Below are 20,266 nucleotides of genomic sequence, written 5' to 3'. Positions count from 1 at the left end.
GATTTCAAACAGTGCAGGGGATAAGGAGCAGTTTAGATTTTGGCATAGATGGCAAACTATGATTTGGAGAACAAAAGCAGACTATGAAAGTGAACTTTTAGGGAACATACAATTAGGCTGTTGATCATGTGGTTCGAAAGGGGGGAATTTATAATGGGGAACAAGGACTAATTAAATACTGTGGTTCTGTCTTCAAAGAACATGCAGCAAACATTTGAGAAATGTTTGATTCTTGGTTCCCTAGCAAAAGTGAAAAACTAAAATTATAATTAGTAAGGAGAAATTTGAGGTTGAGATGAGAGATTTCCTCACTTATCAGGAGTGAACAAGTGGAATTCACTACCACACAGAATGTATGTAAATATTTTAAAGAAAAAGATGAATTTCTGAACACAAAGTGTATTGAGCTATGAGGAGTAAGTAGAATATGATATTGAAGGGGATGATTTTCCATGATTCCACTGATTAGCAGCACAGGCATGAAATGCTAAATGTCTTACTCCTGCTCATTAGATGTGAAAGTCATAGAGATTTCATTGTCATGGAGTCTTATGGCGTGGAAAGGAAGGGGTTCATCGGCCCAACATACCAACATGCCACATCTACACTAGTTTCACCAGCATGTGTTTGGTCCATATCCCTCTAAACCTGTACATATCCCTATGAACAAGTATTCATATACTTGTCCAAATGTTTCTTAAACCTTGTGGTAGTACTTGCCTCAACTACCTCCTCCGGCAGCTCGTTCCATATACCTATCACCCTTAGTATTTTTAAAAAAAGTTGCCCCTTGGGTTCCTATTAAATGTCCTTCACCCCCCCCCCCCTCCCCAACCACGTTAAACCTATATACTCTGTTTCTCGATTTCCTCTTCTCTGGGTAATTTTTCCTGTTCTCAAAGTAGTTTGTTACATTTAAGAACAGCCTCAGGATCAGGACTGTACACCATCTACAATGAGTGCAGCCACATGATGTACACCTCATTTAGTGATGATAAAATGCATTAATCTTTTGGCGAACAATTTTAAAGATAATATGCTAAATTATTCTAGTTGGCATGTGGCCTGTCGAAGCAGTGAAACTGTTAAGCAGCTGTGTTCATCTGTAGGTTGCATCGGGAACCGTTCAGAGTATTACGTTAGTTCATTTTTCTTAAGTGGTGATGTCATCTTTCCGAGAATAGCAGAGCTTCGATTTACCAGAAAGAGTAGAACTTTTCCTGTTGACATCTACAATGTAACCTTTGTAAACATGATTATGGAAATTTTATTGGCCTCTTTTATTGGCCTTTTTTTAAGTTGGTTTTCTTTTTTGGAACCTATAGTTTATTTAGAAATATAACTTGTATATTGCTATTGTGTTGCATTAAAAAACTTTCTTGCAGAGTGAAACAATCCTTAATTTTGCAGTGTGCATTTAATCAGTCTATTAAAACTGGAGTAATTCCATTCATACTCTTAATTTTGTAAATATGTTTTATATATATATTTGGAATTAATATTTTTGGGAAGGAAGCTAAGATAAGGATACTATTATGTGATTTCATTGAGAATTGTGTAAGTATTTAATTGTCAAGAGCATGCAGGTTCTAATTCAAATTACATTTTTCAATTCAAGGAACATTATTCCCTGTTCTTGTACTGTGATCAATCATTTTTTACGTTAAGATGCTGGTAGGCAGATTGAACCTTTTGGTTTTCAACTTTATCTTGGGATGATTTGTATTATACAGTGCAGATAAATATAATCTAAAATTGATTTTGCTAAGTGGTTTTGTGTGATTAAAATGCCAACGTCTGGACCCACATATGTAAATGTTATTCATTATGCATCCCATCATTCCTTCAGGTAGCATGCTACATGGGATTATTTTTATTTATTTTGCCTAATTGATTTTTCTGCTTTTGCTCAGGAGGAATTGATCATTTTGAGTTTTGGCTCTCTGTATTTACAATACAATGTGTGTGGACAGGACCAGATATCTGTAATGGGATAGTTGGCTTTTACTGCTTTGTACTGTGCTTTTTGTGTAGGTGAATTCTGAGATGGAAATCGTTGCAACCCTGAAGCAGATCTTTAGATGCAAATAAAATTGTGCTAGACGGATCAAACTACCAAGTTTAACCCCATCTTGAGGCTTTAATCATCATCCTCAAACATGCATGTGGTCTTCCTATTGCCCAAGTTGATATTTCAGTGCAGTGCTCCAGCAGTGTTGCATTGTTAGCAGCTTTGCTTTCCAGTTGTTTGATGTACTTAACAGTTGTTTATTGCTTAAATTATGCCACTAAAACAAATTAACTGTTCACATTAACTATTTCTTGACCTTGTTAAAAAATGAAAATGACTTGCTTAAGCATTTGATGAAAGTTCTGAATTAGTTTTAATACTGTTTGAACTTTGCTGGACAGCAGTACAGCATTTTAAGAGGTTTCATTAATGAAGCATAATTTTAATTGGAATAACAGAAAAATACTTGCAGTTTAACTGTATCTGCAAGTACGAGACAATTTATATACAAAATGATAAAATGATCGAGCTGAGAATATGTTTTGGGTATTTGTTGGGGATAGATTTTGAGGCATTGGTCAAGATGATCAACTAAAATTGGTGGAAAATGTTACTGCTTCAGTTGCTGGCTCACTAACTGTAGCTAATTGTGACTTGGTGATAACTAGACTTCTTATCTATTAAGGTGTTAATTGGATCTTATGATGTACACAGCATACACTTTAACAAGTTAGCATTGTACTCAGTTTGTCCCTCTTCTGTGGTTTCTTCTGTATCGATAGTGCAGTCAAACAGGATGTACAGCAAAGAGAGACACAAAACGATAGAGAAAAGGAATAGGTGACGTTTCTGGTCAGAACCCTTCTCGGATGCAGTGTAATTTTGTCTTTGATATGATGGAAAGTGAGAGATATTCCCATAGACTGCTGGATCTCTGGTCTTCAGTCAATACCATAATGTGGCTGCCAGAGATTACTGAATATCTTGGGAAATCTTACTACCAATGATATAGATAAAATCTTTTGGAATCATCAGAAAAGAGTTAGGTGTCGGGGTGGTGACAACTCATTCTGACTGGGAGAAATTTGTACTTGTGTGGAGTTCCTGAGTTTCCAGTGTCCAATTGTTAAATTAATATATGATTTGAGCATTTTCTTATTTGAGGGCATCAGTTACATAAGTCATCGGCAATATCCACTACAGCCAGTATGGGTATATTTGGAACAAAACTATTGATTCATATTGCTCAGTATTTTATTTAATTCCTTTTGCTGCCTTTTGATGAAATAAATTTTCCTTTCTCAGTCAATCCAGATTTAAATCCAAATCCACCAATCATTTCTAAGTTTTAACATGCCTGCAGTTTAATGTTCAGTATAAATAACATGGTCCAGAATGTTAATTTTGCTTTGACATATTTTTACTTTTCAATTGTAGTTGACCACAGCCGTGTTAAACTTCACACAGCAGATAATGATTATATCAATGCAAGTCTAATTATCATGGAAGAGGCCCAGAGAAACTACATTTTAACCCAGGTAGGTATACACAGAGCGACTGTTGCCTGATGTGATTGAAAATATCGAAAATTCTGCTGCAAGCTTGTGTGAGGAAAAATGTGTTGTTAGCCAATTTATTTAACCTCCACCCCAAGTGAAAAGGCAAAATACAATTTTACTCATAAGATTTAATGCCACTCAAGCTTTCAAGAACAGTGCATCACCGTGTCTGGTTTTGGGAGGGGTCTGTTTATTTCCTTCACTTGCTATTTATGCATGAGGGGATTGGCTTCACTTTTCAACAGTTTCAAACTTTGCAAACTTGCTGTTCCTTAAATCTGCTTATGATCATGTGCTTGACTGAGACCTTTGCAATCTAATTCAACTTGTCTTTTCTGCTTTGGTTAAAATAAGTGACAAATTGGAGAGCATGATGATGGCATTGTTGTTTTCACTTTTCTACTTGTTTATTTCTCTCTCTGCTCATTTGATATGATTCTGGTTCTAAGTTTCAATGCTTAATTTGTGTAGGGGGGGGAAGAGTTTTATATGGCATTTATTTGATGATAGTAAGGCCAGCAATTATTTCCCACAAGGTGGTGGTGAGCCACCTTGAATTACTGCTGTGCATCCAACACAAAACTAGGTAATATTGTGAACAGTAGCGAGGATAATGATGGATTACAGCTGTGTACATCTATTTTAGGTAGTTGGTGTTAAATGTGGTGAAGTCAGGTGATGTATTTTTGGACAAAGAATGAGGAGAAGCATTGTAAAATAAAAATACTGTTTAAAAATGGGCCACAAGAGCAGAAGGATCTGGGAGCATAGATTACATACAGATTATGCAGAATACACATAATCCCAAACTGATGCTTGCCAGTCAGTTATGTTCCATTCCTCTCTTCATCTAAATCTATCACTTATTCCTAATATAAATGTGCATCACTCATTGGAAGTGGCAAGAAGATTAAGAAAACTTCAGAAATGAGCAGGTGACCTTCCTGGTCGGGACCCATTTTCAGACTGATTTATTGATTATTGATTAAATTCTGGTTTCTAACGTTATGGGAAGGATGTGATGGAAGTGGAGTGAGCTGTTCAGATTAATGATAATAATTTGATTAGTTTGTCATATACATCAGAGTGCAATTAATTTATTTTGTTCACATGAATCCCAACCTCTGGTGCTCTCTGAGTGGAGTTTTCTTATTCTCACTATGACTGGGTTTGTAGATACTCTGTAAATTGTCCCTAGTGTATAGGGGAATGGATGAGAAAGTTGGACAGCCTAGAACTTGTGTAAATGATGGTCAGAGTGGGTCAAAGGACCTGTTTCCATGCTGTATCTCTAAACTAAACTAAAAACCATGCAGTTATTCAAAGCTTGTGATGGATCTTTGTGCTGGTGGTGAGGTGAAGATTTCCATCTTCTGCTGTTGTCCTGTGTGTGTGTGTGTGCATAGGATTCACAAAGGCTAAATTAACAGTGATAGTTCCTGCTATTATATACAGTATCCACCCTATAATACCAACTTGAATTAGTTAAGTAAAGGTGCACAGTTCTCCCCTGTACTGCATTGCAGTAAGAGATGGCAGAGAGAAATAAATGCCCAACTTGATTTTGAGTTTAGTTTATAGTCACATGTATCGAGGTACAGTGAAAAGCTTTTGTTGGGTGCTAACCAGTCAGTGGAAAGACGGTGCATGATTACAATCGAGCCATCCACAGTGTACAGATATGTGAAGGGAATAACGTTTTGTGCAAGGTAAAGTCCAATCAAAGATAGACCAAGGGTCAATGAGGTAGATAGTAGCTCAGGACTACTCTCTAGTTGTTGGTATGATGGTGTCTAGTAACTGTTTAAAATTCACGGTTGCTTGCTTTGTTAAAAAGTGCAAGAAATCTCCTTATTTTGTAAAAAAAAAAAGTCCTCGTTTTCCTTTACCTACAATATTTCTTAATTTAGGCAAATTTATTGAATTTACAGATGTTTCAGCAATTTGGGGAATAAAGGGCGGCACAGTGGCACAGCAGTAGATTTGCTGCCTTACAGCTCCAGCGACCTGGGTTCGATCCTGATGACAGTTGTTGTCTGTATGGAATTTGCCCTGTGACCATGTAGGTTTTCTCTGGGTACTCCGGTTTCCTCTCGCATTCCAAAGACGTGCAGGTTTGTGCAGTTCCTATGTGGTAGAAGATGCCTGCAGCCCCGTAGTATCTGGCAGGTCCATGTCGCTGGGATTCCAAATGCTCCATCTTGTGTCGGCATCAGGCATTCCAAAACTGCGGGCGATTCGTTTAATGATAATTTTACGCTCTTTTAAAAAACATTTTTTTTAAATGGATTGTCCAGTTACTCTACTGCTACAAGCATTGTGGTCAGCTACTAAATGAGTGTTTCTGTAGCAACATGTGTTACCTGCCAAGACACCACTGGCCCAAGCTCAAGAGAGTCAATAAACAATAGGTGCAGGAGTAGGCCATTCGGCCCTTCGAGCCAGCACTGCCATTCAGTGTAATCATGGCTGATCATCCACAATCAGTTCCCCGTTCCTGCCTTCACCCCATATCCCCTGATTCCGCTATCTTTAAGAGCCCTATCTACTTTTCTTGAAAGCATCCAGAGAACCGGCCTCCACCGCCTTCTGAGGCAGAGAATTCCACAGACTCACAACTCTGTGTGAAAAAGTTTTTCCTCATCTCCATTCTAAATGGCTTACCCCTTATTCTTAAATTGTGGTTCCTGGCTTCTGGTCTCCCCCTATATCGGGAACATATTTCCTGCCTCTAGCGTGTCCAAACCCTTAATAATCTTATATGTTTCAATAAGATCCCCTCATCCTTCTAAATTCCAGAGTATACAAGCCCAGCTGCTCCATTCTATCAACATATGACAGTCCCCCATCCCGGGAATTAAACTGGCGAACCCACGCTGCACTCCCTCAATAGCAAGAATGTCCTTCCTCAAATTTGGAGATCAAAGCTCAACACACTACTCCAGGTGTGGTCTCACTAGGGCCCTGTACAACTGCAGAAGGATCTCTTTGCTCCTATACTCAAACTCCTCTTGTTATGAAGGCCAACATGCCATTTGCTTTCTTCACTGCCTGCTGTACCTGTATGCTTACCTTCATTGACTGATGAACAAGGACCCCCTGATCACGTTATACTTCCCCTTTTCCCAACTTAACACCATTGAGATAATAATCTGCCATCCTGTTTTTGCCACAAGTGCATAACCTCACATTGAACTGCATCTGCCCACTCACCCAACCTGTCCAAGTCACCCTGCATCCCCATAACATCCTCTTCACAGTTCACACTGCCACCCAGCTCTGTGTCATCTGAAAATTTGCTAATGTTACTTTTAATCCTTTCATCTAGATCATTAATATATATTGTAAATAGATGCGGTCCCAGCACCGAGCCTTGCGGTACACCACTCGTCACTGCCTGCCATTCTGAAAGGGACCCGTTAATCCCTACTCTGTTTCCTGTCTGCCAACCAATTTTCTATCCATGTCAGCACTCTACCCCCAATACCATGTGCTCTCATTTTGCCCACTAATCTCCTATGTGGGACCTTATCAAATGCTTTCTGAAAGTCCAGGTACATTACATCCACTGGCTCTCCCTTGTCCATTTTCATAGTTACATCCTCAAAACATTACAGAAGATTAGTCAAGCATGATTTCCCCTTCGTAAATCCATGCTGACTCGGACCAATCCTGCTACTGCTATCTAAATGTACCGCTATTTCATCTTTTATAATTGACTCCAGCATCTTCCCCACCACCAATGTCTATAATTCCCTGTTTACTTTCTCCCGCCTTTCCTAAAAAGTGGGATAACATTAGCTACCCTCCAATCCACAGGAACTGATCCCGAATCTATCGAACATTGGAAAATTATCACCAATGCGTCCACGATTTCCAGAGCCACCTCCTTAAGTACACTGGAATGCAGACCATCAGGCCCTGGCGATTTATCAGTCTTCAGTCCCATCAGTCTACCCAACACCATTTCCTGCCTAATGTGCATTTCCTTCTGTTCCTCCGTCACCCTAGATCCTCTGGCCACTAATACTTCAGGAAGATTGTTTGTGTCCTCCTTAGTGAAGAAGGATCCAAAGTACCTGTTCAACTCATCTGCCATTTCCTTGTTGCCATTAATAAATTCACCTTTTTCAGTCTTCAATGGTCCAACTTTGGTCTTAACTAATTTTTTTCCTCTTCACAAACCTAAATAAGCTTTTACTATCCACCTTTATATTCTGTTCCTCTTTAAAAGTTACCCAATCCTCTGGCTTCCCGCTCATATAACCATATATAACCATATAACAATTACAGCACGGAAACAGGCCATCTCGACCCTTCTAGTCCGTGCCGAACACGTATTCTCCCCTAGTCCCATATACCTGCGCTCAGACCATAACCCTCCATTCCTTTCCCGTCCATATAACTATCCAATTTATTTTTAAATTATAAAAACAAACCTGCCTCCACCATCTTCACTGGAAACTCATTCCACACAGTCACCACTCTCTGCGTAAAGAAGTTCCCCCTCATGTTACCCCTAAACTTCTGTCCCTTAATTCTCAAGTCATGTCCCCTTGTTTGAATCTTCCCTACTCTCAGTGGGAAAAACTTATCCACGTCAACTCTGTCTATCCCTCTCATCATTTTAAAGACCTCTATCAAGTCCCCCCCTTAACCTTCTGCGCTCCAAAGAATAAAGCCCTAACTTGTTCAACCTTTCTCTGTAACTTAGTTGCTGAAACCCAGGCAACATTCTAGTAAATCTCCTCTGTCCTTCCTATAATTAGGCGACCAAAATTGTACACCATACTCCAGAATTGGCCTCACCAATGCCTTGTACAATTTTAACATTACATCTCAACTTCTATACTCAATGCTCTGATTTATAAAGGCCAGCACACCAAAAGCTTTCTTGACCACCCTATCTACATGAGATTCCACTTTCAGGGAACTGTGCACAGTTATTCCCAGATCCCTCTGTTCACCTGCATTCTTCAATTCCCTACCATTTACCATGTATGTCCTATTTTGATTTGTCCTGCCAAGATGTAGCACCTCACACTTATCAGCATTAAACTCCATCTGCCATCTTTTAGCCCACTCTCCCAACTGGCATAAATCTCTCTGTAGACTTTGAAAATCTACTTCATTATCCACAACCCCACCTATCTTAGTATCATCTGCATACTTACTAATCCAATTTACCACACCATCATCCAGATCATTGATGTACATGACAAACAACAGTGGACCCAACACAGATCCCTGTGGCACCCCACTAGTCACTGGCCTCCAACCTGACAAACAACCATCCACCATTACTCTCTGGCATCTCCCATTCAGCCACTGTTGAATCCATCTTGCTACTCCACCATTAATACCCAACAATTGAACCTTCTTAACCAACCTTCCGTGAGGAACCTTGTCAAAGGCCTTACTGAAGTCCATATATACAACATCCCCTGCTTTACCCTCATCAATTTCCCGAGTAACCTCTTCAAAAAATTCAGGAAGATTAGTCAAACATGACCTGCCAGGCACAAATCCATGTTGACTGTTCCTAATCAGACCCTGTTTATCCAGATGCTTATATATATTATCTCTAAGTATCCTTTCCATTAATTTGCCCACCACTGACGTCAAACTAACAGGTCTATAATTGCTAGGTTTACTCTTAGACCCCTTTTTAAACAATGGAACAACATGCGCAGTACGCCAATCCTCCGGCACTATTCCCGTTTCTAATGACATTTGAAGTATTTCTGTCATAGCCCCTGCTATTTCTACACTAACTTCCCTCAATGTCCTAGGGAATATCCTGTCCGGACCTGGAGACTTATCCACTTTTATATTTCTCAAAAATGTCAGTACTTCCTCTTCTTTGAATCTCATAGTTTCCATAGCTACTCTACTTGTTTCCCTTACCTCACATAATTCAATATCCTTCTCCTTGGTGAATACCGAAGAAAAGAAATTGTTCAATATCTCCCCCATCTCTTTTGGCTCTGCAGATAGCTGTCCACTCTGACTCTCTAATGGACCAATTTTATCCCTCGTTATCCTTTTGCTATTAATATAGCTGTAGAAACCCTTTGGATTTACTTTCACCTTACTTGCCAAAGCAACCTCATATCTTCTTTTAGCTTTTCTAATTTCTTTCTTAAGATTCTTTTTACATTCTTTATACTCCTCAAGCACCTCATTTACTCCATGCTGCCTATAATTATTGTAGATCTCTCTCTTTTTAATTAATGATCTGGATGTGGGAATTGAAGGCAATATCTCCAGGTTTGCGGATGACACTAAGCTGGGGGGCAGTGTTAGCTGTGAGGAGGATGCTAGGAGACTGCAAGATGACTTGGATAGGCTGGGTGAGTGGGCAAATGTTTGGCAGATGCAGTATAATGTGGATAAATGTGAGGTTATCCATTTTGGTGGCAAAAACGGGAAAGCAGACTATTATCTAAATGGTGGCCGATTGGGAAAGGGGGTCATGGTACACCAGTCATTGAAGGTAGGCATGCAGGTCCAGCAGGCAGTAAAGAAAGCGAATGGTATGTTAGCTTTCATTGCAAAAGGATTTGAGTATAGGAGCAGGGAGGTTCTACTGCAGTTGTACAGGGTCTTGGTGAGACCACACCTGGAGTATTGCGTCCAGTTTTGGTCTCCAAATCTGAGGAAGGACATTATTGCCATAGAGGGAGTGCAGAGACGGTTCACCAGACTGATTCCTGGGATGTCAGGACTGTCTTATGAAGAAAGACTGGATAGACTTGGTTTATACTCTCTAGAATTTAGGAGATTGAGAGGGGATCTTATAGAAACTTACAAAATTCTTAAGGGGTTGGACAGGCTAGATGCAGGAAGATTGTTCCCGATGTTAGGGAAGTCCAGGACAAGGGGTCACAGCTTAAGGATAAGGGGGAAATCCTTTAAAACCTAGATGAGAAGAACTTTTTTCACACAGAGAGTGGTGAATCTCTGGAACTCTCTGCCACAGAGGGTAGTTGAGGCCAGTTCATTGGCTATATTTAAGAGGGAGTTAGATGTGGCCCTTGTGGCTAAGGGGATCAGGGGGTATGGAGAGAAGGCAGGTACGGGATACTGAGTTGGATGATCAGCCATGATCATATTGAATGGTGGTGCAGGCTCGAAGGGGTCGAATGGCCTACTCCTGCACCTTTTTTCTATGTTTCTATGTTTTTCCGAACCGTGTCCAATTTCCCTTGAAAACCATGGCTCTTTCCAATTTTTACTATTTCCTTTCACCAGAACAGGGACATAAAGATTCTGTACTCTTAAAATTTCACCTTTAAATGTCCTCCATTTCTCTTCCACATCTTTCCCATAAAACAAACTGTCCCAATTTACTCCTTTTAAATCCTTTCGCATCTCCTCAAAGTTAGCCTTTCTCCAATCAAAAATCTCAACCCTAGGTCCAGTTCTGACCCTCTCCATAATTATATTGAAACTAATGGTATTGTGATCACTGGACCCGAAGTGCTCCCCAACACATACCTCTGCCACCTGACCCGTCTCATTTCCTAACAGGCGGTCCAGCGCCACCCCTTCTCTAGTAGGTACTTCTATGTATTGCTGCAAAAAAACTATCCTGCACACATTTTACAAACTCTTACCCATCCAGCCTATTTACAGAATGTGTTTCCCAGTCTATGTGTGGAAAATTGAAATCTCCCACAATCACTACCTTGTGCTTACTACTAATATCTGCAATCTCCTTACATATTTGCTCTTCCAATTCTCGCTCCCCATTTGGGGGTCTATAATACACCCCTATAAGTGTTGCTACCCCTTACCCATTTCTCAGCCACCCAAATAGCCTCCCTAGACGAGCCATCTAATCTATCCTGCCAAAGCACTGCTGCAATATCTTCCCTGATAAGCAATACAACACCTCCACCTCTTGCCCCTCCAATTCTATCACACCTGAAGCAACGAAATCCTGGAATGTTTAGTTTCCAATCACAGCCCTCCTGCAACCATGTTTCACTGATCGCCACAACATCATACTTCCAGGTGTCAATCCAGGCTCTAAGTTCATCCACCTTTCTTACAATGCTCCTAGCATTAAAATATACACATTTAAGAAACCCACCCTCTCTTATTTTCTGTTTATTGTCTTTTTCTTCTCTCTCCCCTACATTTTGGGTCGGAGTGCTACCATTCTCTGCCTCTTGCCTCACACACTGACTGCTAGCTTTCCCAATTTGTGTCCCTCCCCCCAACCATACCAGTTTAAAGTCTCCCCAGTAGCCTTTGAAAATCTCCCCGCCAGGATATTGGTCCCCCTCGAGTTCAAGTGCAACCCGTCCTTTCTGTACAGGTCGCACCTTCCCCAAAAGAGGTCCCAATGATCCAGAAACTTGAATCCATACCCACTGCACCAGTCCCTCATCCACTCATTTATCCTTCACCTTGCTCCATTCCTACTCTCACTGTCGCGTGGCACAGGCAGTAATCCTGATATTGTTACCTTTGCAGTCCTTCTCCTAACTCTCTACCCAACTCCCTAAATTCTTCTTTCAGGACCTCTTCTCTTTTTTTACCTATGTCGTTGGTACCTATATGTACCACAACCTCAGGCTCCTCTCCCTCCCATTTCAAGATTTCTTGGACACCTTTGGACAGGTCGCATCTTTGCTTTGTTATACTTTGGTATATTTTTATACTGTCCTTGACTTCCCTTGTCAGCCACGGTCACCCCTTACTCCCCTTGGAATCTTTCTTCCTCTTTGGAATGAACTGTTCCTGCACCTTGTGTATTATTCCCAGAAATACCTGCCATTGTTGTTCCACTGTCATCTCTGCTAGGGTATCTTTCCAGTCAACTTTGGCTAACTCCTCCCTCATGACTCCATAGTCACCTTTGTTCAACTGTAATACCGACACCTCTGATTTACCCTTCTCCCTCTCAAATTGTAGATTAAAACTTATGTTATGGCCACTAACTCCGAATGGCTCCTTTACCTTGAGTTCCCTTATCAAATCCTGTTCATTACACAACACTAAATCCAGAATTGCCTTCTCCCTTGTAGGCTCCAGTACAAGCTGCTCTAAAATTCCATCACGGATACACTCCACAAACTCTCTTTCTTGGGGTCCAGTACCAACCTGATTTTCCCAGTCTTCCTGCATGTTGAAATATTCCATAACAACGGCAGCATTATCTTTATGACATGCCAATTTTAACTCTCGATTCAACTTGCACCCTATATCTAGGCTACAATTTGGGGGCCTGTAGATAACTCCCATTAGGGTATTTTTACCCTTACAATTCCTCAGTTCTATCCATACTGACTCTACATCTCCTGATTTATTGTCACCCCTCGCAAGGGACTGAATTTCATTTCTCATCATCAGTGCTATCCCACCCCCTCTGCCCACCTGTCTGTCTTTTCGATAGGACGTATATCCTTGAATATTCAGTTCCCAGCCCTGGTCCTCTTGCAGCCATGTCTCTAATTCCCACAACATTATACTTGCCAATTTCTAACTGAGCCTCAAGCTCATCCACTTTATTTTTTATACTTTGCGCATTCATATACAACACTTTGACTTCGGTATTCAACTCCCCTCTCACACCAGTCACTATTGGCCCTGAACTTACTTCTCTTATCCCTTCTCGAACTTTCCTTCCCATTAATTTGGGAGTCTTCTGTAACTTTTCCTTTACTCACTTTCCCTTTAACTCCATCTTAATACTCCCAATTTGTCAACCCCCCCCCCCCCCCCCCCCCCCCCCCCCCCCCCACTATTTAGTTTAAACCCACACGTGTAGCTCTAGCAAACCTGCCTGCCAGCACGTTGGTCCCCCTCCAGTTAAGGTGTAACCCGTCCCTTTTGTACAGGTCACCCCTACCCCAGAAGAGATCAAGTCAAGTTTATTCGTCACATACATATACGAGATGTGCAGTGAAATGAAAAGTGGCAATGATCGCGGACATTGTGCAAAAAACAAACAAACAAATAACAAACTACAAACAGAATGGAACAGATTCACATATTCTTTTACATTTTACATATTGTGGAATGGGTGGAATGGAAAAAGGAAAAAAACAGCAATTTAAAAAAAAAAACATATGTTTTTATATATAACATATGGACCCAGTGGTCCATTAAGCCAAATCCTTGCTCCCTGTACCAGCCCTCCATCCACCCATTCATATCCCCTATCTCCCTGTTCCTACCCTCACAAGCACGAGTCACAGGAAGCAATCCATTGATAACCACCCAAGAGGTTCTGCTTTTCAGTCTTCCTAAGTCTCTAAACTCGCATTGCAAAACCTCCTTCCTCTTCTTCCTGACGTCGTTTGTGCCCACATGCACAACTACTGCCGGCTGTTCACCTTCCCTCTCGAGGATGTTCTAAAGTTGGTTTGTGATATCTTGAACCCTGGCACCAGGGAGGCAACAGGCCACCCTGGAGTCGCGTCTGCCGCTACAGAATCTCCTGTTCGCACCTCGGACAATGGAGTCACCCACACTATGGCTCTGCCCGACGTCGGTCTCATCGCTAGGATTGGAGCCACCGACCTGTCCGCCGCTCGGACTGGAAGCCTCGCCTGTGCCGACAGTTCCCAAAAGGTTGTACCTTTGTCATTTGGCACAGTCACTGGTGTCTTCTGCACGCCACGGTTACTCACCTTTCTCACAGTCACCCACCTTCGCTCTTCCTGTATCCTTGGCGTGAAACCTCACTGTAGGTTCTGTCCAGGAAACTATCGTTTTCCCAGGTGACCCTGAGGTCATCCAGATGCTTCGCCAGTTCCCTTATATGTTCGTTTAGGAGCTGCACCTGGATACAATTTCTATTGTCATATGTACTGAAACGGAACAGTAAAATTCTTAAGATAGACATAAAATGCTGGAGTAACTCAGCGGGACAGGCAGCATTTCAGAAGAGATGGGGAGGGGGGTGACGTTTCGGGAAGTGACCCTTGTTCAGACACTCCTGCTGCCTGTCCAGCTGTTACTCCAGCATTTTGTGTCTATCTTCAAGTTCAAGTGAGTTTATTGTCATGTGTCCCTGTATAGGACAATGAAATTCTTGCTTTGCTTAAGCACACAGAAAAATAGCAGGCATTTACTACAAAACAGATAAATGTGTCCATATACCATGATATAAATATATACACACATGAATAAATAAACTGATAAAGTGCAAATAGCAGAAAGTGGTTATTAATAATCAGAGTTTTGTCCGAGCCAGGTTTAATAGCCTGATGGCTGTGGGGAAGTAGCTATTCCTGAACCTGGTTGTTGCAGTCTTCAGGCTCCTGTACCTTCTACCTGAAGGTAGCAGGGAGATGAGTGTGTGGCCAGGTTGGTGTGGGTCTTTGATGATACTGCCAGCCTTTTTGAGGCAGCGACTGCGATAAATCCCCTCGATGGAAGGAAGGTCAGAGCCGATGATGGACTGGGCAGTGTTTACTACTTTTTGTAGTCTTTTCCTCTCCAGGGCCCTCAAATTGCCGAACGAAGCCACGATACAACCGGTCCGTATGCTCTCTACTGTGCACCTGTAGAAGTTAGAGTCTTCCTTGACAAACCGACTCTCTATAATCTTCTCAGGAAGTAGAGGCGCTGATGAGCTTTTTTGATAATTGCGTTAGTGTTCTCGGACCAGGAAAGATCTTCAGAGATGTGCACGTCCAGGAATTTGAAGTTCTTGACCCTTTCAACCATCGACCCGTTGATATAAATGGGGCTGTGGGCCCCCCTCCTACTCCTTCCAAAGTCCATAATCAGTTCCTTGGTTTTGCTGGTGTTGAGGGCCAGGTTATTGCGCTGGCACCATATGGACAGTTGCTCGATCTCCCTTCTATATTTTGACTCATCCCCATCAGTGATATGCCCCACAATAGTGGTGTCGTCAGCGAACTTTATGATTGAGTTTGCACTGTGGTTGGTTACGCAGTCATGGGTATAGAGTGAGTACAGCAGGGGGCTGAGCACGCAGGGGGCTGAGCACGAGGTGCTCCCGTGCTGATTGTTATTGAGGCTGACACATTTCCACCAATACGAACAGACTGTGGTCCGTGGATGAGGAAGTCGAGGATCCAGTTGCAGAGGGATGCGCAGAGACCCAGTTCTGCGAGTTTGGTAACCAGTTGCTGTAAACCAGCATCTGCAGTTCCTTCCTACTCAATAAATTTCTTACTTTCAGCGACATGACAGATCTGTAAACAGAGTACTCAATAGATAACATCACAAATAAATGAAAGAAAAACCTCAATAAATAATAAACCCCAATATTAGTGCAAAATAAAACAAAAGCCCAAAGTCCCTTGTGTAACTAAGACAGTTCGTAGTTTGAAGTTTAGTTGATGTTTCTAGTGTTCTATAGCGTGATTATTGTTGGAAAGAAGCTGTTCCTGAACCTGGAGGTTCATTCATTGCCCTAAATCACATCTATCTGTTAATATTTCTCTGATTTGCAAGTATGAACCTTCTTTCAAGGAAATGGGCAATTCATATTTCATGATGATTTTGCATCTTAAAATAGTTAATCATGTATCTACAATAAGTTTGTTATTCCAATGTTTTTAAGAAGAAAGGAAATCGGGAAATATTTAGTCACACAAAATTAAGCACAGAGGTGTAAAACAGAGAGTCTATTTCCCAAAGCAAAGATGTAAGCGGCTGAGGGCATCATTTTAAATGAATTGGTAAATTATATAAACAGTTTGGCAGAGGAGGTCATCATCTGGCGGCAGAGCCTGCTCTATCTTTCCAGTTCATGGTTGAACTTCTACCTCACTGGTATTTTCCTACACCATTCCATATCTCTTGAATTCCTTAAAACCAAGACATGTGCAAAGATCTTTTTGAATGGTATTGAAGAAGTCTCCAGTCCCCAGGGAGAGTGAATTCCAAAGGTTCATCGTTCATTCAGTGAAGAAATTTTTCCTCCTCTCAATTGTAAAAGTTCTGCCCTTTATTCTGAGGTGGTGACATTGGTGACATTATTCTGAGGTGGTGACAGCTTCAAGACTCCTCAGCCACGGGGAAGAACCTTCCTGTATTTATTCTGATGAGCCCTGTAATTTTCTTTAAGCTTCAATTAGATCACCTCTCATTTCTCTAAACTTTAGAGAATGAAAGGCTACTGTACCAAAGCTGTCATTCAATGGCAAAATAAAAAACGTCAGATTCTCGGGCGAGGGCTGTGCCTCGTACCATACAAGCAGTGAATGATTTTTAAATGATATTGATTCCATTGTGTATGGTCTTTTCACAGGGACCCCTTCCCAATTCATGTGGACATTTCTGGCAAATGGTATGGGAGCAAGAAAGCAGAGCAGTTGTGATGCTTAATCGTGTCATTGAAAAGGGATCAGTAAGTGAAAGATAATTCGTTTTTGTAAATTAAGTCGAGTTCACTGAACAAATCTATATATATCCACTAACTTGTAACTTCCATTTACATTATGCATTGTGAAGACAGGAGGATTTTGTTCAACCACCTTATTAAGTTAAACAACTTAATTGGCCTGATGTTGATTTGTGACCAAGATATTGCTGTTTTTGTGTGTGCAATGTGGAGACGGCAGCGAGTTATGACTTGTGCCTGAGAATCATTACTGACAGTGCTGTTACATATTATCAGTTGATCGGCAACCGTTGCTCTGAACGCCAATGTCTACTGGATCTGCTGGTTGCTAATCCTTTTAACTTCTCTTCCCCATTGCCATAAGTGACCTTTCTTTCCTGCGCCTCCTCCATTGCACAGTAAGGCCACTCACAAATTGTAGGAACAGCATCTCATGTTCTGTTTGGGTAGCTTACAACTCACCAGTATAAACATTGAATTTTCCAATTTTAGTTAACTCCCTCGCTGTGCCCCACCTGGCCTTGCACTATTTCTCCCCTCCCCTTCCACCTACTTTCCTTCCTCTAGCTTCACAGTTCACAACTCTTCAATTATTTTATCACACAACTTCTGGCTTTTCATCCCCACCATTTACCTATAAAAATCCCCTCACCTGTATCCACCTATTCCTTGCCAGGCTTTGTCCTGCCCCCTCTCTTCCAGCTTTCCTGATACAATTATATTGAGTTATACAGAAAAAAATGAGCAACGAGTGGCCTTTCAGTCCTTTTGAACTTGCATTGCCCTATAATGCTGTGCACAACATTCATAGGGTGGTCTCCCCAAAGACCTTTTTCATTATTGTAGCTGGTCATCCTTGCTCCCATACTCGTATCCTCTTGCATTGAAGGATTAACATATGTTGAAGCTTAACTGCTTGGTGCATCTGCTTGCTTACTTGTTTGTAATGACGTCTGCTGTACATTAGCACGTGAATCTCCATTTGCCTTTGTTTTTCCTACCAAAATTGATGATGCATTTATCCACTTTATTGACCATATTTATTCCTATTTGATCAAAGTTGCCTCGAGGCCTCTTTGCTTACACCTCCAAATTCATAATTTCATCCCGTTAGCTGTAATCAGCAAATCCCAAGCACAGAATCAAAGAGTACCCCATAAGTGACTGCCTGCCACTTGGGGAGAAAGACCACTGCATTACTACCGTTTCCTGTCCTTAAAACAATTTTAATCAAATTTAATTTTGCACATTAACTTCTTACGTGGAATGTTATCAAAATCTTTCTGAAAATCTAAGTACATCTACTTAGATGTACTTGGATTACATCTACTGGTCCGTGGGTTGGTTGTTGTTCTGATTGCATCCTTTAAAAAATTAAATTGGTTTCTCCAACATTATCTCCCTTTCAGAATCTGAGTGGTCTAATCCCATTTTTTTATTCTGAGTGTCTGGTTTTATTTAATCCTTCAACATAGCCTACAGCACTTTTTCCATCGCAAATGCAAGACTGGCTGTTCTGTGCTTCCTATTTTCTCACTGCCTTTTATAAATTCTGGAGATATATTTACCATCCTCCAAAATACAGTAATTGTTCCTTGATCTTTTGAATTCTGTCACATGATAACCAATGCAATAATTATTTCCATGGCTCTCATCTTTAGCACTCTGATGCAAATTATCAGACAGTGGTGATTTTTTTATCTTGTTCGTTAATTCCTCCAAAATTAGTTTCTTACGAATAGTAATTTCCTTTAGTTTTCACTTAATTAAGTCTGTCCTTTCCCTATTCCCCATTAAAAATTGATTCTGATGATAGGGAACCTATACTTTATTTCACTGATCTTTTTCATTTTGCATGTTTGAAGCTTTTGCAGTCCATTTTTCTATTCCCTGCAACTTTACCGTTCTCTATTTTTGCTCTTATTTATTTGTTCCCTTTGCAAAATACTGGTCCCAATGCTCAGGTTTGTTGCTTTGTCTAACAATCGTGTGTAACTTTCTCTTTGGATCTAATTCTTCCTCAACTCTTGTTAGCCATGGTAAGATCACTTTTCTTTCTTTTGATTTTGCACCAGGCAGGAATATATAATGACTGCAGTTCCTACACTTATTCATTGAAGAAGAACCATTGTCTCTCTATCATCATGATTTTGGCTCATGTTCAATCTCTTATTGCCTTGGACCTTGCTCAACAGGATTGTTAACCAATATCTTATTACATAATACTCAATCGAGGATTTCCTGTTTGGCAGCTCAACATACTGCCCCTAGGCCATAGGTCCAGGAATTCTTCCCCTACCATATTGCTCCCGATGTTGGGGAAGTCCAGGACAAGGTGTCACAGCTTAAGGATAAGGGGGAAATCCTTTAAAACCGAGATGAGAAGAACTTTTTTCACATAGAGAGTGGTGAATCTCTGGAACTCTCTGCCGCAGAGGGTAGTCGAGGCCAGTTCATTGGCTATATTTAAGAGGGAGTTAGATGTGGCCCTTGTGGCTAAGGGGATCAGAGGGTATGGAGAGAAGGCAGGTACGGGATACTGAGTTGGATGATCAGCCATGATCATATTGAATGGCGGTGCAGGCTCGAAGGGCCGAATGGCCTACTCCTGCACCTAATTTCTATGTTTCTATGTTTCTACTGCTGATTTGCTTTTGTTTCATGATTATGGATGTATCATTGCTGCATGCATTTTTAATTTCCTGTTCGACATTATGTGCTCTATCACCACATGGAGATCCAGAGACAACCAGCAGTATCCTCTGCCCCTCTCACTACTTGGGTCCAGCTCGGCAGATTCCACATCTTCATTTTCTGAATTAATCTTCTTTCTGACTATTGCATTAACATCATGCTTTGCTAACAATACCACTTGCCTTCTTTTCCATTTTGACTGCCTTACCTAAATATTTAATAATTCAACTCACAGCTTTGGTCACTCTGAAACCATATCTGTGTAATATTGTTAACTTATTCATCTTATTATAAATGCTTCATGTTTTAGATGCAGCACCTTTAGCCATATATTTTAATCTTTTGAGACATTTTGACTATTTTATTAACAGGTGCTTGTTGCATTGAAACCAACCATCTTGTTGCAGTATTCTTAAAGAAAACTACTGAAGAGTCTGTACTCAGATTTTGATTTCTCTCCTGCAATATAAAGTACATATTCTCCTCACTAAAACACCGTTTATTTTAATAAAAGTTGGAGCATTTTTAATGTACTTTGGCAGACCCATGGCTTGGGAATCTAGACCTCCTGCGACAATAAAGCTGTTTAGCCAAAATATTGGTAGACATATTCCTCCTTTTCAGCTTAACAACAATGCTTAAGGGATTTGCAAAGTAATGTCAGTA

General features: G+C 40.9%; 1 protein-coding gene across 7 annotated transcripts in view; it reads left to right on the top strand.

Annotated features, from left to right (window-relative positions):
• Positions 1-20,266, top strand: part of ptpn2b (protein tyrosine phosphatase non-receptor type 2b) — a 60,759-nt gene that overhangs the window by 23,453 nt on the left and 17,040 nt on the right. For 6 of the 7 annotated variants that reach the window (XM_055634356.1, XM_055634355.1, XM_055634353.1 and 3 more), the window contains exons 3-4: positions 3,449-3,549; positions 16,814-16,912. In XM_055634356.1, the coding sequence (XP_055490331.1) occupies positions 3,449-3,549; positions 16,814-16,912 (200 nt within the window). The remainder of the gene's footprint in view (positions 1-3,448; positions 3,550-16,813; positions 16,913-20,266) is intronic. The other variant, XM_055634357.1, reaches the window with a different exon arrangement.

This window comes from Leucoraja erinacea, chromosome 4 (genome assembly GCF_028641065.1).
Source record: "Leucoraja erinacea ecotype New England chromosome 4, Leri_hhj_1, whole genome shotgun sequence".
Classification (NCBI taxonomy): Eukaryota; Metazoa; Chordata; class Chondrichthyes; order Rajiformes; family Rajidae; genus Leucoraja; species Leucoraja erinaceus.
Note: the sequence above shows the minus strand (reverse complement) of the source record. Positions and strands in the feature narration are given on the sequence as shown.